Source organism: Schistocerca gregaria, chromosome 1 (genome assembly GCF_023897955.1).
Source record: "Schistocerca gregaria isolate iqSchGreg1 chromosome 1, iqSchGreg1.2, whole genome shotgun sequence".
NCBI classification, from domain to species: domain Eukaryota; kingdom Metazoa; phylum Arthropoda; class Insecta; order Orthoptera; family Acrididae; genus Schistocerca; species Schistocerca gregaria.
The window spans coordinates 1,075,578,649-1,075,600,940 of NC_064920.1; the positions used below are offsets into that span (position 1 = coordinate 1,075,578,649).

At 40.1% G+C, this 22,292-nt stretch overlaps 1 protein-coding gene across 1 annotated transcript in view; it reads right to left on the reverse strand.

Annotated features, from left to right (window-relative positions):
* The window catches only part of LOC126281675 (serine/threonine-protein phosphatase 6 regulatory ankyrin repeat subunit A-like), a 362,879-nt gene that overhangs the window by 182,899 nt on the left and 157,688 nt on the right, over nt 1–22,292 (reverse strand). Inside the window, exons 6-9 of the mRNA XM_049980838.1 lie at nt 18,634–18,942; nt 7,927–8,028; nt 4,040–4,141; nt 3,873–3,953 (exon numbers count right to left, since the gene is read on the reverse strand). Coding sequence (XP_049836795.1) covers nt 3,873–3,953; nt 4,040–4,141; nt 7,927–8,028; nt 18,634–18,942 — 594 coding nt within the window. The remainder of the gene's footprint in view (nt 1–3,872; nt 3,954–4,039; nt 4,142–7,926; nt 8,029–18,633; nt 18,943–22,292) is intronic.

The window sequence follows — 22,292 nt, forward strand, 5'->3', positions numbered from 1 at the left end:
TCCTCAAATCCTGCCCTGAAATGAGATCCATCCTTCATGAAATCCTCCTCACTCCACCTAGAGTGTCTTTCCAGCGTCCACCTAACCTTCGTAACTCCTTGGTTCATCCCTATGAAATCCCCAAGCCACCTTCCCTACCCTCGGGCTCCTACTCTTGTAACTGCCCCCGGTGTGAAACCTGTCCCATGCACCCGTTCACCACCATCTACTCCAGTCCTGTAACCTGGAAGGTGTACACAATCAAAGGCAGAGCCACGTGTGAAAGCACCCACGTGATTTACCAACTGACATGCCTACACTGTGAAGCCTTCTATGTAGGAATGACCAGTAACAAACTGTCCATTCACATGAATGGACACAGGTAGACAGAGTTTGTAGGAAATGAGGATCACCCTGTGGCTAAACATGCCTTGGTGCACGGCCAGCACATCTTGGCATAGTGTTACACTGTCCGGGTTATCTGGATACTTCCCACTGATGCCAACCTATCAGAACTCCGAAGATGGGAACTTGCCCTTCAATATATCCTCTCTTCCCCTTACCCACCAGGCCTAAACCTCCGCTAATTTCAAGTTGCTGCCCCTCGTACCTCACCTGTCATTCAACAACATCTTTGCCTCTATACTTCCGCCTCAACTGAGATCTCTGCCCAACCTCTTTGTATTTACATACGTCTGCTTGTGTCTGTATATGTGCTGATGAATATGTGTGTGTGTGTGTGTGTGTGTGTGTGTGTGTGTGTGTGTGTGTGTGTGTGTGTGTGTGAGTGTATACCTGTCCTTTTTTCCCCCTAAGGTAAGTCTTTCCGCTTCCGGATTGGAATGCCTCCTTACCCTCTCCCTTAAAACCCACATCCTTTCGTCTTTCCCTCACCTTTCCTCTTTCCTGATGAAACAGCCTTGGGTTGCGAAAGCTTGAAATTTGTGTGTGTGATTCTGTGTTTTTTATTGTGTCTACCATTGACAAAGGCCTTAATGGTCGAAAGCTATAATTGTGTGAATCTTTTTGTTGTACCTATTGTGACCCAGCATCTCCAATGTACAGTGAGTAGCCACTTTCCTTCTCTAACATTGTTAAACTCTAACTTCTACACCATTTCAATGCAGTAATAAGTTCATTGTAAATAAGTATTGTAGTAGTTCTATTATATGTTTATTACCTTATAAATAAAAACACCTTTTTTAAATTTTAAATTCAGTGCATTAATACAATCTTAGTAAATGAGTGTTGTAAAATGATTCTTTCATATAATGTTCAAAAATAAAAAAAAAATGAAGATCATTCCACTTGGGACCTGTGGAAGGTACATTAGCTTATCTGTCTCAGTTGTAAATATTTGTCATGTATTATTATTTTTCTGATATGTTCTACATCCTGAAGGGCCTCCACACTACTGATAAATTGGAATGAAAGTAAAGCTAATCTAATCTAATCAATGACAGCAACATCACACCAATCTTTGGACTGAAGACAAAAATGTCACTAATCTGTAAACAACTACCCATTGGAATTCCAAACTGTAAATGTGAAGAACCTGTCAGCCATTGGTTGGCACTCATCTTACTCATTTGAGTCAATCACCATTACTAATCACCAGCCATTAGACATCCACTGTTAGTTGAAGGCCTTCTATAGACTATTATAATACTTACAATCTTCACCAATATCAATTCATGGGGCTCCCACATGTCAACTTATTGTCTTATTTCTTGGAATCTAACAAACAACACCATTGATCCATCTAGTAACCATTCCCCTGGTCACATATTACTCTCATCTCTATTTTATTTTAATTACAGTCATAAGCACCCTCCCACTCATGTTTGTTCCCTGATCCATTTGTTAGTTTTCCTGTCTCAGCTAGTATCAAATTTCTAGCATGGACCTCTATATTGTTCACTGTGCAGCTACTAGTTTTTGAATGGTTTTCACATTAATTGTCAACCCCTTACTACCATAAGTCAACAGTGATAACACACAGTGATAAAAAATTTTCCTTTTTTGAAACATCAGAGGTTACACTTTGAAAGCTCTATTTACAATGCCAACAAAAACATGAAGCACCCTAAATACATAGTTGAATATCGATGTAAGTTTGTAGACATACATAACATCAGTGAGTCACTAAATGATTACAGCTGGAATGATCCATGACAAGTAAATCAGCCACCAGAGTGTATTAGAGTTGGTCATGTTTAGTGTTTTTAAAAGGCCTGGTAGGGTATTTAAGGGGCATGAACATCAGATGTTGAGTGACCTCTGTGAAGTACATGGAGATGCTGCATGCTTATGTGAGATAGCATAATCAGCACCCAATAGATTTTCAAAGGGAGGTCATTGTGGGCCTCCATTTGGCCTGCTAATCAGATCATGCAATATCCATATTTGGAGGCATTTGGATGTGACAGTAGCCTAGTTTTGGGCCGTTTGGAAATTTGATGGTAGGCATATTTGTTTTCAAGTTTCTGGATGACTATATTTGACCACTACAAAGGAGAATCATCATATTTTGCACCAAACAATGCTTTGCAACACCTTTGTGTCTAAACCTGATAACAAGTACTGAACTACCAGGAAGATTACTTGTCAACCCATACCATTGGTTGGACACTAGCAGCAGCCAGTGTAGTCTGCTGTTAATACCAAAACACAAATCACTGTACCTTGGTGGTGCTGTGGACTGCTGATGAATGGTGTTGCATTGGTAGTCGGTTGGTTGATTGATTTGGGGGAAGGGACCAAACAGTGGGATCATTGGTCCCATTGTATTATGGAAGGATGAGGAAGGAAGTTAGCCATGTCCTTTCAAACGAACCATCCTGGCATTTGCCTGAAGTGATTTCAGGGAAATCATGGAAAACCTAATTCAAAATGGCTGGACACAGGTTTGAACTGTCATCCTCCTGAGTGAGAGTCCAGTATGCTAACCACTGCACCGCCTCACTCAGTGTCTTGTACTTTGTTCAGCAATGAATTACAGTTCTATAATATACTGAATGAGCATAACCCGTTAGTATGGCAGGAACCTGAGCAGAGATCTCATTCCTTCAATGTTTTGAAGAGACACAGTAGTGTTGTTCCTAACATTATGGTATGGGGAGACATCAAGATGACTTCATATCAGAACTGGTAGTGACTGACAGAACTCTGTTGTGACAATAGTAAGTCATGGACATCCTCCACCCTTAAGTGTTACCTCTCATGCACCAGTATTGTGGTGACAGTTTTCAACAAGACCATATTATCCACACATGGCACATGTCTCTGTGAACTATCTCCATGGTGCTGAGGTAGTCCCTTGGCGAGTAAGCTCCACAGATTTGTCCCGACTAGAACGTTGGTGGGACTATCTTGGATCTTGGATGTCAACTCCTTTCTAGTGCCAACAGTAAGGATATCAAAAACCAGTTACAATAGTTGTAGTCCAGCTTGCCTCAGGGGAGGATACAACAGCATTATCACACCCTTACCAACTAAATGCACCTAGACCAGAGGAGGTGCAGTATCACACCTGTAAGTGGGCTCATACTGCCAAGCTCTTTGTAAATTACACTTAATATTGTAATCAGTGAAGTGGCATCACACATCCTCTCAACCCACGATGTTTCATTTCATTTTCTACTTCCCTTCTGGATGCTTCACTTTTTTTTATATCACGCAGTGTAGTTTAACAAATTCATTACAAGCCATTTCCCCTTTGCTCTTGATTTCTTTTCCTGTCAGTCCAGTTATTGTCTTCAGGTACTTACATAAAAACTATAGCAATTATTTAGCTTTATAGGTTCTTGTTGCTTCCTATTAAATGTGTTCATTACACATTTATTGTCTTCGTATATTTAATTTCTTATACTGCCTATTACAAATTTGCTTACCTTTGGAGACCTAAGTGCCTCAAACAAAGGAGATTCCCCCGACAATTCATAATATACAGGTCCGCCTGCTTCATAGCACCCCTGCAAGAAAAGATAAACACAGCACTAAAGTACTACATTCTAATGTTAAATAGACTGATTATAAAATACTCATAAGATGAACTTACCAAACATCTTATAGTGTGGCCTTTTTCTGTTGATGGCGAGTCTCTATTAAAACTCTGTCTGCCATTTACATCTGCACCTTCAGCAATCATTCTATTTGTTTGCTAGAAAATGACAGAAATCATTTAAAAAATTCATTATTAATATGTTAACTTTTTATTTAATCCTGCAGAGGATTCTTTGTCAAACATAAGCGGCAAACATTCCACACTTTTCTGTATTATCACAAAGGAATTTGTTAGACAAGGTGTAATGTATTGCTGAAAATCAGTAAATAACCTACAATTATGAGTACAATACAGAAAAATGAGATTAGGCATCAATGTAATTATCTTGTCCTACAATCTCCACACATGACGACGTCACTATCAATGAAAGAGGTAACCAGAGTGGTTTGGTGCTTCTAGACTCCCAGGAAGTTCTATAATATTTCCATAATATATCTGATGAGATTTGCAAATGAATAAAAATTTTCTGACAGGCAGAATTTGGCATGTTGTACTTGTTGGAGAGTCATCTGGAGACACTGAGAAGTATCTGTCATGCCCTAGGGATGTGTAATAGGATTGATACTGTTTGTGAAATTCTTTCAAATTCATAAGGAGGCAGGGGTAAAATACAGGGAGCAAAATGCTATTTAAAATTTGCACAAAAACCAGACAGCAGTTATGAGTTGAGGGGCATGAAAGGGAAGTGGTGATTGGGAAGGGAGTGAAACATGCTTGTAGCCTATCCCCAATGTTATTCAATCTGTATATTGAGCAAGCAGTAAAGGAAACAAAATAAAATTTTGGAGAGGGAATGAAAATCCATGGAGAACAAATAAAAACTTTGAGCTTTGCTGATGATATTGTAATTATGTCAGAGACAGCAAAGGAACTGGAAGAGCAGTTTAACATAATGGACAGTGTCTTGAAAGGAGGATGTAAGATGAACATCAACAAAAGCAAAATGGGGGTAATGGACTGTATTTGAATTAAGTCGGGTGATGCTGAGGAAATTAGATTAGGAAATGAGACAGTTAAAATAGTAAAGGTGTTTTGTTATTTAGGGAGCAAAATAACTGATGATGGCCAAAGTAGAGAGGATATAAAATGTAGACTGGCAATGGCAAGGAAAGTGTTTCTGAAGAAAAGAACTTTGTTAACCTCGAGTATAATTTAAGTGTCAGGAAGTTGTTTCTGAAAGTATTTGTATGGAGTGTAACCTTGATTGGAAGTGAAATGTGGATGATGAATAGTTTGGACAAGAAGAGAATACAAGTTTTCGAACTGTGGTGCTACAGAAGAATGCTGAAGATTAGATGGGTAGATCACACAACTAATGAGGAGGTATTGAATAGAATTGGGGAGAAAAGAAATTTGTGGTATAACTTGACTAAGAAGGGATCAGTTGGTAATACATGTTCGGAGGCATCAAGGGATCACCAATTTAGTACTGGAGGGCAGTGTGGAGGGTAATAATCGTAGAGGAAGACCAAGAGATGAATACACTAAGCAGATTCAGAAGGATGCAGGTTGCAGTAGGTACTGGGAGATGAAGAAGCTTGCACAGGATAGAGCATCATGGAGCACTGCATCAAACCAATCTCTGGACTGAACACCACAACAACAACTGTTTGTGATATACACTGATGGGAAAAAAATCACAACATCAAAAACAATTAATCCAGAGTAGTGAAATTTTGGGAATACATTTGTTTAGGTAACATATTTAAGTGATCAAATCACAAGATCACAGGTTGATGTAAGCATGACATAAGGTATTGCAAAAGTGAAATGCTGGATCATTAATAACTGATGTAACTGCCAGAATGTTGAATGCAATCAAATAACTGTGCATGGACTGTGTTGTACATGTCTGTCAGTGGTACCAGACGTAAGTTTGTGGGATGAAGTTCCATGCCTGTTGCACTTGATCAGACAATACAGGGACGGGTAATGCTGTTTGTGCTGGAATTGACGTCTGATGATGTCCAATATGTGCTCAATTGGACACAGATCTGGTGATTGAGAAAGCCAAGGCAAAATACCAAAACGCTGTAGACCACGTTGGGTTACAACAGTGGTATGCGAGTGAGCATTATCCTGTTGGAAAATACCTCCTGGAATGCTGTTCATATATGGTAGCTTAACAGGGCAAATCACCAGACTGATGTACAGCTTTGCAGTCAGGGTGCATGGGGTAACCACAAGAGTGCTCCTGCTGTCATACAGAATCATACCACAGATCATAACTCCAGGTGTCAGTCCAATGTGTCTAGCATGCACACAAGTTGGTTGCTGGCGCTCAACTGGTCTTCTTCTAACCAACATACAATAATCACTGGCTCTGAGGAAGAAATAGTTTTCATCAGAAAACACAACAGATCTCCATGATGCCCTCCAATGAGCTCTCACTTGACACCACTGAAGTCACAAATGGCAGTGGTTTGGGTTCAGTGGAATGCACACAACAGGGCATCTGCCTTAGAGCTGCCCTTGAAGTAACTGATTTGTAACAGTTCATTATGTCACTGTGGTCACAACCTCTGCTCAAATTGCTCTGCAGTTCCAATATGATGTGACACATCCCCACACTGAATACAAAAGTTGCCCTCTAGGTACTGACATATGGCAGCACAGAGCCTGGTGTACTTCCAACTGTACATTCTCATGACCACCAATGCCAGGAGTCACATATAGTGACTACATTCATGGCAAGTCTTCTTGCAGTATCACAGAAGGTACATCCAGCTTCTCATAGCCCTGAATTAAATGCATCTATTTGTATTGTTATAGCAACTGCTGACAAAGCCACTGGTTTTTTGTATATCATCAATACACATTGTGTATAGCCCTTCTGATGTATGTAATAAATTCCTTCCTGTAAATTTCCATATGGTTCAGTTTTCAGTTGCAGTACCACAGAAATCCATTGCAGCCTTGTAAAACAGTTCAGATTTACAGCTACAGAAATTCCACACTAGAACATGATGGGCAACTGATCACATACAACATGAATCAAATAAATCAAACAACATGTGCAAACCCTTTCTGGCATCACAAGATGCAAAATTATGGTATTCAATTTCATTCTTTGAAATGAACATACCCTTTTGTAGAAATTCAAAGAAATAGGCACATTATGCTTTACTTAGATTAATAAAGCACATCCCCAAAGTAATTCTTAGGATATGAATTTGAGACAACAAAAGGCATTGCTTAAATTGCATACAGATATAAGCAACTGCACTGCTGAGAGGTTTCACTCAAATGTCAACATAAACATTTAAAGTCAACAATGATAACATTGTTAACTGATTCATAAGATCTGAAGATGGCAGTCCATTGGCAGAGCTAGCAAAGTGAACTTTGTAATTACTAAGTGATCTTGATGTGAGAAATTACAATATAAACATGCACACCTCCCTTGGGCAGTACACCAATTCTTAAAAAAACATATAGGATCATTTGGAGAGCAGATTTTCAAAAAAATCTTAACATGCTGCCAGGATGATAAAAAAATAATTTATGTGTCATATGACAAACAGGACGTAAAAAAATTGTGCCAACGATTACTGAGAAATCCTTTGGCTTGGTGGTTCAGTAGGTAGACTACAAAGTGAAAGGCCAAGGACTTGATACACAGTTAGTCATGGAATTATTTCTGTCACTAATTGTTTCCACCACCTGTGGTAATGATTTGTTAGTGTGAAAAATGGCAATTTTAGCATTAATTCAAAGGTCACATTTAATGGCATTTTTGGCCTTATTGGGTCAGACAAGTCAGTCCAAGATTTGAATGAAGGCAATAACATACCATCACCAATAAGATCACGCCTAGATAAGCCCTGTAGTGTTAAAACCAACCTTCAGATTGAGGATAACTTCATTTAACTTACAATTACCTCATAGTCATCATTACTGACTGCAATGTGGAGAATCTTAGTGAGACTGTCTTTCTCCAGGCATGATGTTTCAGCTCCTGATTTTATTAATGCCTGCACTTCCTGGAACAAATTGCAAAGAACACATACAATTTTAAGAAGAAAGGAAATATTCATAGATTGCATGTGTGTTACCATTGTACGCACGAATGCATAGAAACTTTCAGATAATCTTAAACAGTTTTTGTGCAGACTGAGCTAAAGCAAGTAATACACTGTACAAGTATATCATGTGTCGCATTGCATTATTCATTCTTAGTTCTGGAATGTAATGGAGGTATTACATTTCAGAAAATGTTATGCTGGATATTTTTCCATGTGTTGTTGTTGATGAGCCACAATAATACAACAATATATTGTGAGTAATGGTCCCAAGTTTCTGAGATAAGGTCAATTGGTAGACGGATAACTAAATAACATACAAAATCTAAATAATATACAAATCTAAAATAATATACAAAATCTAAAGGGCTTTCAATGTTCAATCAATTGGGTTCAAATAACTATATCAATTAATTGTTTATGATATTTGTATAACATAGTTCCCATTAGTGGGGCTTCTCATTGAGCTCAAAAGTTAATAAAATTATGACAATGAATTTGTGTATGTTTTGTCATCTTTATTTATGAGAGACAGCATCTTCACAGATGTCTAGAAGCTCAATTTATGCTTACAGGACAGCAGCTCCTTATGGGAGAACCCTGTTGTGTGTGTGTTATTAGTTATCAGCATTAGACTGGTGCCTGCAGGTATTTTCAAGCCTTGAGAAGAAAACCCTAATCCTAGAGTTACTTTGTAGCAATGTGAGAGACAAAAAGTTGCAGAAACACAACGCAAATTTATCTCACAGTTTCAGTTCCCTGATGTCGTAGTGAGGAGGATGTAAGAGTATTATAAAATGCCCATACTACAGAAATAAACAGAGAAAAAGAAAGGCAATTTGAATGAAAATACAACAACCCTCATAAAAAATGCTTAGTAAAATTAAGGGAATTAATGTGAAAATTTGTGTCCATGATCTAGTATCTTTAATTAGTAATCAGAATGCCCTTGGTCCTGGGTTTGAACCCCAACACCGCTTAAAATTTGAATAAAAATTATCACTAATGGTGGCCGAAGACTTCTGGCAACAGCAATCAACCTCATTTAGCTTACAGCCATGTCAGAGAGGGCAAAGGAGCAGATAGAGTTTCAGGGCACTGTCTTGCACTCTTGCACTTGGGGGAGGGGAGGAGGAGGGGGGGTGAGGAGGGGGGGGGGGACTGACCTTAAAGGTGGAAGAATCAGCAATTATCGACAGCATGAGAATGCAGAAGGTGATGGAAACCACCAAATTAAAGTCCTGTAATGTGTATCACAGGACTTGTAGCCTGTAATTGAAAAAGTGCCATGATGATCTCTCCACTGGCAAAAGATCTGGTCTAATCCCCCATTAGGATCTCTGGGAGGGGACTGCCAAGGGGGATCATACCATGAGAAAAAGATTAAATAACCAATGAAAGGATAACATTCTATGACTTGGAGCATGGAATGTCATAAGTCTGAACATGGAGAGGAATCTAGAATATCTGAAAAGGAAGATGCTAAGGCTCACTCTAGATGTAGTTAGGTTCAGTGAAATGAAATGGAAAGATGATAAGGATTTCTGGCCACATGAGTATAGGGTAATATCACCAGCAGCAGGAAATGGTATAAATTGAGTAGGATTCATCATGAATAGAAAGGTAGGACAGAGAATGAGTTACTGTGATAAGTTCAGTGATAGGGTTGTTCTCATCTAAATCGACAGCAAAGCAAAATCGACAACAATAGTTCACATATACATGCTGATGTCACATGTCGAAGATGAGGAGATAGAGGAAGTATATGAAGATACTGAACAGGTAGTCAGTACATAAAGGGAGATGAAAATTTAATTATCATGTGGGTTTGGAATGTGGTTGTAAAGGAAGGAGTAGAACAAAGGGCTACAGGAGAATATGGGCCTGCTACTATGAATGAAAGAGGAGAATGACTAATTGAGTGCAGATAGTAATTGCAAATACTCTGTTCAAGAATCAAAATAGAAGGAGGTACACCTGGAAAAGGACAGGAGATTCAGGAAGATTTCAGTTAGATTAAATCATGGTCAGGCTGAGTTTCCGAAATTATATAGTGGGTTGTAAAGTGTACACAGAAAGCAGATATAAACTCAGGTCACAAGTAAGTAGGGATAAAGAATAGACTGAAGTTTAAGAAACTAGTAAGGAAGAATCAGTGTGCAAGGAAATGGGATATGCAAATACTAAAGAATAAAGAAATATGCAGGATGTTCTTGGAGGCTACAGATATTGACATAAGGAAGAGATCAGAAGGCAGTTTAGTTGAAGAGGAATGGACATCTCTAAAATGAGCAGTCACAGAAATTGTAAAAAATAGATACACAGAAGTTAGCTGCAAAGAAACCATGGATAACAGAAGAAATTCTTCAGTTGATGGATGAAAGACAAGTACAAAAATGTTCAGGGAAATTCATGGATACTGGTCACTTACTGATGAAATAAATAGAAAGTGCAGGGAAGCTAAGGCAAAATGGCTGTGTGAAAAATGTGAAGAAGTCAAAAACGAAATGACTATTGGAAGGACTGACTCAGCATATAAAAAAGTGAAAACAACTTTTGTTGAAATCAAAAGCATGGATGGTAACACTAAGAGTGCAACAGGAAATCCACTGTTAAATGCAGATGAGAGAGTGGATAGGTTGAAAGAGGACATTGAATACCTCTATAAAGTGGAATATTTGTCTGATGTGATAGAAGAACAAACAGGAATTGATTTAGAAGAAGCAAAGGACCCATTATTAGAATCAGAATTTAAGAGTGCTTAGGAGAACTTAAGATCAAATAGGGCAGAAGGTATAGATACCATTCCATCATAATTTCTAAAATCATTGGGGGAAGTGCGAACAAAATGCTTTGGTGTGTAGAATGTTTGAGGGCTGGCAATATACCATCAGACATTTGGTACAAATCATCAGTACCATTCCAAAGGCTGCAGAGCTGACAAATGCAAGAACTATCACACAGTCAGCTTAACAGCTCATGCATGTAAGTTGCTGACAACAATGATATACAAAAGAATGGAAAAGAAAATTGAGGATGTGTTAGATCACAAACAGTTTTGTTTTAGGAAAGGCAAATGCACCACAGAGGCAATTCTGATGCCATGGTTGATGATGGAAGCAAGACTAAAAAAAAGGTACAGAAACATACATAGGATTTGTTACCCTGGAAAAAATATTCGATAATGTCAAATGGTGCACGATGTTCAAAATTCTGAGGAAAATAGTGGTAAGCTATAGAGAGAGATAGGTAATGTACAACATATAAAAGAGCCAAGAGAGAATAATAAGAGTAGAAGACCAAGAATGAAGTGCTCAGATTAAAAAGTGTGTACAACAGGGATAAAGTCTATTGCCCCTACTGTTCAATCTCTACATCGAAGAACCAATGATGCAAATAAAAGGTAGGTTCAAGAGCAGAATTAAAATTCGAGGTGGAAGGATATCAATGATACAGTTCACTGATGAGGTTGCTATCCTCAGTGAAAGTGAATAATAATTACATCATCTGCTGAATGGAATGAAGAGTATAATGAGCACAGAATAGGGACTGAGAGTAAATCAAAGAAAGACAAAAGTAATGAGAAGCAGCAGAAATGAGAACAGTGAGAAAATTAACATCAAGACTGGTGATTATGAAATAGATGAAGTTAAGGAATTCTGCTACCTAGACAGCAAGATACCCAATTATGGATGGAGCAAGGAGGACATCAAAAGCAGACTAGCACTGGTGAAAATGGGCACTCCTGGGCAAGAGAAGTCTACTAGTATCAAACACAGGCCTTAATTTGAGGAAGACATTTTTGAGAATGTTCATATGGAGAACAGCATTGTAAAGAGTGAAACAAGGACTGTGGGGAAACCAGAACAGAAGAAAATCGAAGCATATGAGATGTGGTGCTACAGACAAATGTTGAAAAGTAAGGAGTGAGAGGGTTCTGCACAGAACCAAACAGGAAAGGAATATATGGAAAACACTGACAAGAAGAAGGGACAAGATTGTAGGACATCTGTTAAGACATCATAGAATAACTTCCATGGTATCAGAGGAAGTTGCCGAGGGTAAAAACCGTAGAGGAAGGCAGAGCCTGGAATACATCCAGCAAATAATTGAGGATGTAGGTTATAAGTGCTACTCTGTGCTGAAGAGGTCGGCTCAGGAGAGGAATTTGTGGTGGGCTGTGTGATACCAGTCAGAGTACTGATGACAGGGGAAAAAACAGGCTCCCTTTTGTATTAGAGTGGGAGCACACACTATACACTATAGCTGGAAATTCTGAAATACTCAATAAATGAACACTCAATACTGGAATACTCAATACTCAAGTAGCTTATTATACTTACCATGAGAGCAAATAGTTATTGTAGACAGAAACATAAGGGTGGTGGTGTGGCAGTTTACATTAGTGAGAATCTCAAGTACAAGAAAATAAACTATCTAGACCAGTACAACAAAGAAGGCTTGATTGAAGTGACAGGCATTGAAGCCCACACCAAAGAGTGTAGAGAGATTATGAGAAAACAAAGTTATTGGGATTTATCATCCACTAAAGGCTGATGTAGTTAGCTTCATAGACATACTTAGTAGAGTAGAGGGACGTTGTGGTCCCAGTGACCTAACTATACTTGGTGATTTGAATATTGAGGCAAAATCTTCCAGTTTGTGTAATACGAGGTTGATAGATACTCTTAACCCATATATACACTGCTGGAAATTGAAATAAGAACACCGTGAATTCATTGTCCCAGGAAGGGGAAACTTTATTGACACATTCCTGGGGTCAGATACATCACATGATCACACTGACAGAACCACAAGCTCATAGACACAGGCAACAGAGCATGCACAATGTCGGCACTAGTACAGTGTATATCCACCTTTCGCAGCAATGCAGGCTGCTATTCTCCCATGGAGACGATCGTAGAGATGCTCGATGTAGTCCTGTGGAACGGCTTGCCATGCCATTTCCAACTGGCGCCTCAGTTGGACCAGAGTTCGTGCTGGACGTGCAGACCGCGTGAGACGACGCTTCATCCAGTCCCAAACATGCTCAATGGGGGACAGATCTGGAGATCTTGCTGGCCAGGGTAGTTGACTTACTCCTTCTAGAGCACATTGGGTGGCACGGGATACATGCGGACATGCATTGTCCTGTTGGAATAGAAAGTTCCCTTGACGGTCTACGAATGGTAGAACGATGGGTTCGATGACGGTTTGGATGTACCGTGCACTATTCAGTGTCCCCTCGACGATCACCAGAGGTGTATGGCCAGTGTAGGAGATCGCTCCCCACATCATGATGCCGGGTGTTGGCCCTGTGTGCCTCAGTCGTATGCAGTCCTGATTGTGGCGCTCACCTGCACGGCGCCAAACACGCATACGACCATCATTGGCACCAAGGCAGAAGCGACTCTCATCGCTGAAGACGACACGTCTCCATTCGTCCCTCCATTCACGCCTGTCGCGAGACCACTGGAGGCGGTCTGCACGATGTTGGGGCGTGAGCGGAAGACGGCCTAGCGGTGTGCGGGACCGTAGCCCAGCTTCATGGAGACGGTTGCGAATGGTCCTCGCCGATACCCCAGGAGCAACAGTGTCCCTAATTTGCTGGGAAGTGGCGGTGCGGTTCCCTACGGCACTGCGTAGGATCCTACGGTCTTGGCGTGCATCCGTGCGTCGCTGCGGTCCGGTCCCAGGTCGATGGGAACGTGCACCTTCCGCCGACCACTGGCGACAACATCGATGTACTGTGGAGACCTCACGCCCCACGTGTTGAGCAATTCGGCGGTACGTCCACCCGGCCTCCCGCATGCCCACTATACGCCCTCGCTCAAAGTCCGTCAACTGCACATACGGTTCACGTCCACGCTGTCGCGGAATGCTACCAGTGTTAAAGACTGCGTTGGAGCTCCGTATGCCATGGCAAACTGGCTGACACTGACGGCGGCGGTGCACAAATGCTGCGCAGCTAGCGCCATTCGACGGCCAACACCGCGGTTCCTGGTGTGTCCGCTGTGCGGTGCGTGTGATCATTGCTTGTACAGCCCTCTCGCAGTGTCCGGAGCAAGTATGGTGGGTCTGACACACCGGTGTCAATGTGTTCTTTTTTCCATTTCCAGGAGTGTATATAAACCACAGCACTTTTGCACAGTCAACACACAGCTTTCTACTACATTCCAGGAAAATGGCCGATCACATTTGATGTATTTACTACCTTTCCATTTCTTGGCCCTTCATACAGGCCTTCCTCTTTTACATTCTATCACCTGGTTTGTTTTCAGTTTATTCCTGAATGCCTCTCAAAGCTTTGTGGATCACTTCCATGATATCTCTTATAAATTTTGAATTTTCACTCATCTCCACTGTAGCTGTTCCATGGCAAGACTCTTGGTGCATTTGAGATGAGTCAGCATGGCTTTCCTCTGTAGCTCAAATAAAGAAAAAGCTATTCATACATCTGATGTTTATTGTGTATAAAAGACTGTGTTCAGCCAGTATCAAGTACATCTGTGATGAATAATTGGCACATTTCATGTTGAGCAAATGTGCACCAGATTTCATGGAATTATAGTAGAAAATAATTTCCAGCTTATTTTTTATGGCTTCAGTTTCAATTGAATGATGCATTGAAGAACATGAAGAATCATTGTCTTTTTTCTCTTAGAAACAAATGAAACATGAGTTGTGTTATCAGAGAAGCCATAACATGCTGATCCAACAGGTCTACTTTTATCAGCCAAGCATTTTGGGGAACATTCTCACTTGTTCTTTTCGACTGCTCCCACACAGGTTAGACTCCTCTTTCTTTTTTCACCAATTAGTTCTATAGATGTACATCAGTTGTCAGCAGTAATGTTTCTGTCGGCTTGTACAAACATGTAACAGTCTGAGTAATTTTGACAAGCTGTTTATCTTCTTCTGTCAGGCCACATCCATTATGCACTAACCTAGTGTGTATGCAAGCATTGAAGAGATAAGCACTGCCAGGCTCTGTCTGCTAGGCACATTGTCTTCATGCCTTAATTGGACAGCTTGTCCAAAGCAAGTAGGTTTCCATTCAGATGACAACAGGGCTTCCTTCTCGAAGTTCTCCATGTACAAATGGATATTTTGATTACCAAATACGCTGGGAGAAACTCAAGAATCACATCATACACCTTTACGGGGAGGAGATGTACCACCGAGCGAGGGGGCGCAGTGGTTAGCACACTGGACTCGCATTCGGGAGGATGACGGTTCAATCCCGTCTCCGGCCATCCTGATTTAGGTTTTCCGTGATTTCCCTAAATCGTTTCAGGCAAATGCCGGGATGGTTCCTTTGAAAGGGCACGGCCGATTTCCTTCCCAATCCTTGCCTAACCCGAGCTTGCGCTCCGTCTCTAATGACCTCGTTGTCGACGGGACGTTAAACACTAACCACCACCACCACAGGAGATGTACTGCGGCATGAAGAAATTTGAAAAGTTGCACCACCATAGATGTCGTTTGCTAAGTACTCTTGCCTTTCTAAAGAGATGTCATTCCGAGGATGTTCCAAATTTTGCAAAGGTTATGCATCACATCGATTCTGCAGCAGCTAAGAGAATCAAGAAACGAGCCAGCCTCGCATTGGTACATGAGAGAGTGCAATTAACCCGCCAGAGCCTTCAGTTTATCTCACAGGAATTACTCAAACTACATTTGCAACTGGCTAGTAATTTCACTTCTTCTTCCTGGGATTGGATTGGTGGTGTCACCTGGGTGGCAACTGATTCTGCCCATAAGAAGGCAACAGGACAAGAAACAGCTAAGTTCTCATGTCTCCTTGACAAACCATATCTGCAGGTTCTGTGCAAGACTGTCATCAATTTGAGTGGCATGGTGTTGAGTGATGATGCGGTCTCGGTTTTGCAGAAAGGTCTCAACTTCTCTCCCATCCCCAAGTTCACTCTGGTCGCAGAAATTGTTAATGTTGTTGAACAGGTTGCAACTCGGCTTCCGCCTGAATCAGCTGAGGAAATATGTCATGAAACTTGTCATGCGTTGACAAAATCCAATTCGATGAAGTCAAATATCACCAGTAAAGAGAGGGCGGCCATTTGTGATCTGAGGAAGAGCTCTGAAATTGTTGTCTTACCGGCTGACAAAGGAAATGCTACAGTTGTTGTCTCCCATAAGGACTACACTGATAAGGCGCAGAGCCTGCTAAATGACGATTCCTACCAGAAGATCAGTGTTGACCCTACAAAGAAGGTGGAGAACAAGATGAGGTTGCTTCTCAAGGATGCAGATTTACCGGAGGGTGACGCTAAGAAATTGTTACTCCAAGGTCCGGTACCACCTAGACTATATGGGCTCCCGAAGGTTCACAAAGAGTGGGTACCATTATACCCCATTGTCAGCAATATCAGGGCACCTACATATTTGTTGGACAAATACCTGATGGGAATATTAAGGTCTTATGTGGGTAAATGCCCTCATCACATCATCCATGTTTCACTTCCATATATGGCTACACTCCATACAAATACTTTCAGAAACGACTTCCTGGCACTTAAATCTACGCTCGATGTTAACAAATTGTCTTCTTCAGAAATGCTTTCCTTGCCATTGCCAGTCTACATTTTATATCCTCTCTACTTTGACCATCATCAGTTATTTTGCTCCCCAAATAGCAAAATTCCTTTACTACTTTAAGTGTCTCATTTCCTATTCTAATTCCCTCAGCATCATCCGATTTAATTTGACAATATTCCATTATCCTCGTTTTGCTTTTGTTGATGTTCATCTTATACCCTCCTTTCAAGACACTGTCCATTCTGTTCAACTTCTGTTCCAAGTCCTTTACTGTCTCTAACAACATTCCGTTAGAACCACTAATACCCTTGCAAGAGCCAACCATGACAAAACTCTACCATCTGGTGAGAAAGATGTATGAGACAGGCAAAATACCCTCAGACTTCAAGAACAATATAATAACTCCAATTCCAAAGAAAGCAAGTGCTGACATGTGTGAAAATTATCAAACTCTGAGCTTAATAAGTCACAGTTGCAAAATAGTTTGGATTCTGTAGAAATGATGGAACACGTGAGGCAATACTGACCCTACAACTTATCTTAGAAGATAGATTAACAAAAGGCAAACCTACATTTCTAGCACTTGCAGACAAAGAGAAAGATTTTAACAATGTTGACTGGAATGCTCTCTTTCAAATTCTGAAGGTGGCAGGGGTCAAATACAAGGAACAAAAGGCTATTTACAATTTGTACAGAAACCAAAGTTACAAGAGTTTGAAGGGCACGAAAAAGGAAGCAGTGGTTCAGAAGGGAGTGAGACAGGATTGTAGCCTGTCCTCGATGTTATTCAATCTGTATATTGAGCAAGCAGTAAAGGAAACAAAAGAAAAATTTAGAGTAAGAATTAAAATCCATGGAGAAGGGATAAAAATTACAAAGTTGCTGATGACACTGTAATGCTGTCAGAGACAGCAAAGGACCTGGAAGAGCACTTGAATGGAATGGAATGTGTCTTGAAAGAAAGGTATAAGATGAGCATCAACAAAAACAAAACAAGGATAATGGAATGTAGTTGAATTAAATCTCGTGATGCTGAGAGAATTAGTTTAGGAAATGAGACACTTAAAGTAGTAGGTGAGTTTTGCTATTTGGGAAACAAAATAACTCATGAGGGTCAAAGTAAAGAGGATATAAAATGTTGACTGGCTGTGGCAAGGAAAGCATTTTGTGAAGAAGAGAAATTTGTTAACACTGAATACAGTTTTAAGTATCAGGAAGTCATTTCTGAAAGTATTTGAATGGAGCATACATATGTATGGAAGTGATATGTGGATGATAAACAGTTTAGACAAGAAGAGAATAGAAGCTTTCTGAATGTGGTGCTACAGAAGACTACTGACAATTACATGGGTAGATCACGTGACTGATGAGGAGGTACTGAATAGGATGGGGTGAAGAGGAATTTGTGGAATGAGTTGACTAGAAGAAGGGATCGGTTCAATTACCAGTTCAGTATTGAAGGGAGGTGTGAGGGAGACCAAGAGTTGAATACCCTAAGCAGATTCAGAAGGATGTAGGTTGGAGTACTTACTCATAGAAGAAGAAGCTTTTACAAGATAGAGAAGCATGGAGAGCTGCATCAAACCAGTCTCTGGACTGGAGACCACAACAGAAAAACAACAACAATAACATATATTATAGTTACCTTTGTGAAATAATGTATGAAAATGATGGTAAGGCCTGAATACAAAACTACAGATCAATGTACCATATGTTTTCATATATCTGCACTGTAGTCACCTGAGGTACAAAGTTTCTAAGTAACTTACAGACTTGAATACAAAGCTAGAGACAAATGAATGAGAAACAACTATCAATTTTACCAATTTGGAATTTTATTGTAATATATAGAATAATTAATTTAAGTTGTCTCGTCTATACTGCAAAGAGTCTCTCTGGACATATATAGTCACATGGGATAAAATAAAAGTCAATCAACCACACAAACACTCGTTTTGAAATGTGACACTTGAGGAATAGTGGACATACTAAGAAAAACAACATACTTACATAAGAGCATTGCTTCTCTAATGCAATGTACAAAGCTGTCCTTCCTTCTGAATCAAGTGATTTGGCATCTGCACCAGCTTCCAGCAAGAGTCGCATTATGTGATGCATGTCCCAATGAAAGCGGAAAGCTGAGAGCGCTCTATGTATTGGTGTCTGTCCTTTTTTATCAACAGAATGTGTGAAATCTTTACATTTTTTCCATAAGAATTCAAAATTTTCTCTATTGCCAAGTGTTCTGTGAAGTGCACTCCTTCCAAGCACATCCTTTCTTGAAAGATCAGCTCCAGCACTAAGGAGAAGCTTTATAACCTGCAGAAAGTAGATATATTGATTTAATTTAATTCACACTGCATTAAAAACAAACAAAACAAACAACCACATATAACACTACTTACAAGAACCTCGAACATCCATGGTAGCAACTCATAATATACATTTAAAGTCAATGTCAGCCATAGAACATTTTACAAAACTAGGGTTTATTGCACTAGACAAATAAAAATGTGACAAGCAGATTTTTAGATCTATCAAAGGCCATTGATATCTATATCTACATCTATACTCTGCAAACAATCATGAGATTCATGGCAGAGAGTACATCCCACCGTACCAGTTATTAGGGTTTCTTCCTGTTCCATTTGCATATGGAATGCAGAAAGATAGACTGAATATCTCTGTGCATGCAGCAACTATTCTAATCCTCACAATCCCTATGTGATATATTAAAAACAAAGATTCCAAGACTTACCAAGCGGGAAAGCGCCGGCAGACAGGCACATGAACAAAACACACAAACAGAATTACTAGCTTTCGCAACCGATGGTTGCTTCTTCAGGAAGGAGAGGGAAAGACGAAAGGATGTGGGTTTTAAGGGAGAGGGTAAGGAGTCATTCCAATCCCGGGAGCGGAAAGACTTCCCGTAGGGAAAAAAAGGACAGGTGTACACTCGCACACACACACATATCCATCCACACATACACAGACACAAGCAGACATATTTAAAGGCAAAGAGTAAGGGCAGAGATGTCAGTCGAGGCGGAAGTACAGAGGCAAAGAAGTTGTAGAAGACAGGTGAGGTATGAGCGGCGGCAACTTGAAATTAGCGGAGGTTGAGGCCTGGCGGATATCGAGAAGAGAGGATATACTGAAGGGCGAGTTCCCATCTCCAGAGTTCGGATAGGTTGGTGTTGGTGGGAAGTATCCAGATAACTCGGACAGTGTAACACTGTGCCAAGATGTGCTGGCCGTGCATCAAGGCATGTTTAGCCACAGGGTGATCCTCATTACCAACAAACACTGTCTGCCTGTGTCCATTCATGCGAATGGACAGTTTGTTGCTGGTCATTCCCACATAGAAAGCGTCACAGTGCAGGCAGGTCAGTTGGTAAATCACATGGGTGCTTTCACACGTGGCCTACTCCAGTCCTGTAACCCGGAAGGTGTACACGATCAAAGGGAGAGCCACGTGTGAAAGCACCCACGTGATTTACCAACCTGCCACCTGCTTTACCCATGGTGGAACCTGTGTGATCTTTCCATTTCATATCAATACAAAGTGTTACACCCAGTTATTTGTACGAGTTGGCCAATTCCAACAGTGACTCATTCATTTTGTAGTCATAGAATGGTAGGTTTTTTTTAATTTGGAGAAGTGCAAAATTTTACATTTCTCAACCTTTAGATCAAGCTGCCAATCTCTGCTCTACTTTGAAATCTTATCAAGATCTGACTGAATATTTATGCAGCTGCTTTCAGACAGTACTTCATTATAGATAACTGTATCATCTGAAAAAAGCTTGATTTTACTATTAATATTGTCTGAAAGATCATTGATATGCAATATGAATAACAAAGGTCCCAACACACTCCGAAAGGGACACCTGAAGTTACTTCTACATTGACAATAACTCTCCATCAGAGATAACATGTTGTTCCTCCCCACCAAATAGTCCTCAATCCAGTCACAAATTTCACATGTGATTGTACTTTTGACAATAAATGCAGGTGTGGCACTGAGCCTAATGCTTTTTGAAAATCAAGAAACATTGCATCTTCCTGGTTGTCTTGATCCAGAACTTTTAGTGTGTCATGCAGAAAAGTGAGAGTTGTATTTCACATGATTGATGTTTTCTAAATCCATGCTGGCTGGCAACGAGGAGATCATTCTGTTCAAAATACCTCACTATGTTTGAGCCCAGAATATGTACTAAGATTCTACAACAAAACTGATGTCAAGGATATGGATGGTAGTTCTGTGGATCACTTCTATCATCTTTCTTGTAGACGTGGGTGACCTGTGCCTTCTTCCAAGAACTGGGCACAGTTTTTGTTTGAGGGAGCTATAATAGATTATAGTTAGAAGAGGTATTAACTCATCAAAAAAATCAGCGCAGAATCTGATAGGGATCCCATCAGAGTCAGGAGCTTTGTTCACCACAAAATTCTACTAGGATTTCCAACTACAACACTCGAATTTTTAGCTCAGTTAGATGTTATTTTATTAAGGGAAGGACATGGGCTATTCAGTGACCAGAAAATGTATGTTAATGTTGTTCTAAAATACACTATCAATAATTTTAAGTGTAAATATTATGGAGCATATTTAAACACTTACAAAATAGTAAAAATGTTAAACAATGAAAATTAACATATGTAATTCCATCATAAGGGTAGTTTCTGACAAAACTATATTTACCTAGTTCTGTTGCTCCAGTTAACAGTTCCTTTTCATTAATAACAATATTATCACTGAAGGGTCCTGCTTTGAACTGAGCCCCGATGACCAGAAAACACATGTCTGGAGACATTTTAGACAGCGGTAAGATACCACCCTGACAGTCATTCACCATACAGCGTGATATCCAGGAGTGACAGCCTGAGATGCCATTTCATTTCACAACAGAACCCCTCTGGTTATCATCTGTGACACCCTTACACCACAGTGGAACATCCACATCTGTATCAATATGGATACTCTGCAAATAAAATTTAAGTGCCTGCCAGGAGGTTCATCAAACCACCTTCATAATTCTCTATTTTACCAATCTCATATAGTGCATGGACAGAACAAACAACTATATCTTTGCGTACTAGCTCTAATTTACCTTATTATATCATGGTGATCGTTTCTCCCTATGTAGGCCTGTGTCAACAAAATATTGTCACATTCGGAGGAGAAAGTTGGTGACTGGTATTTCGAAAGAAGATTCTGCCACAGCCAAGAATGCCTTTGTTTTAATTATGTCCATCCCAAATCCTGTATCATTTCAGTGACACTCTCTCCCCTGTTTCACAATAATACAAAATGTGCTGCCCTTCTTTGAACTTTTTCGATGTACTCCAACAATCCTATCTCATAAGGAACCCACACCTTGCAGCAGTATTCTAAATGAGGATGGGCAAGCATAGTGTAGGCAGTCTCCTTAGTAGATCTGTTATCTTTTCTAAGTGTCCTGCCAATAAAATGCAGTCTTTGGCAAGCCTTCCCTACAACATTTTCTATGTGCTCCTTCCAATTTAAGTTGTTGAAATTGTAATTCATAGGTATTTAGTTGAATTAACAGCCTTTAGATTTGCTTGATTTATCATGTAGCCAAAGTTTAATGGGTTCCTTTCAGCACTCATGTGGATGACCTTACACTTTTCATTATTTACGGTCA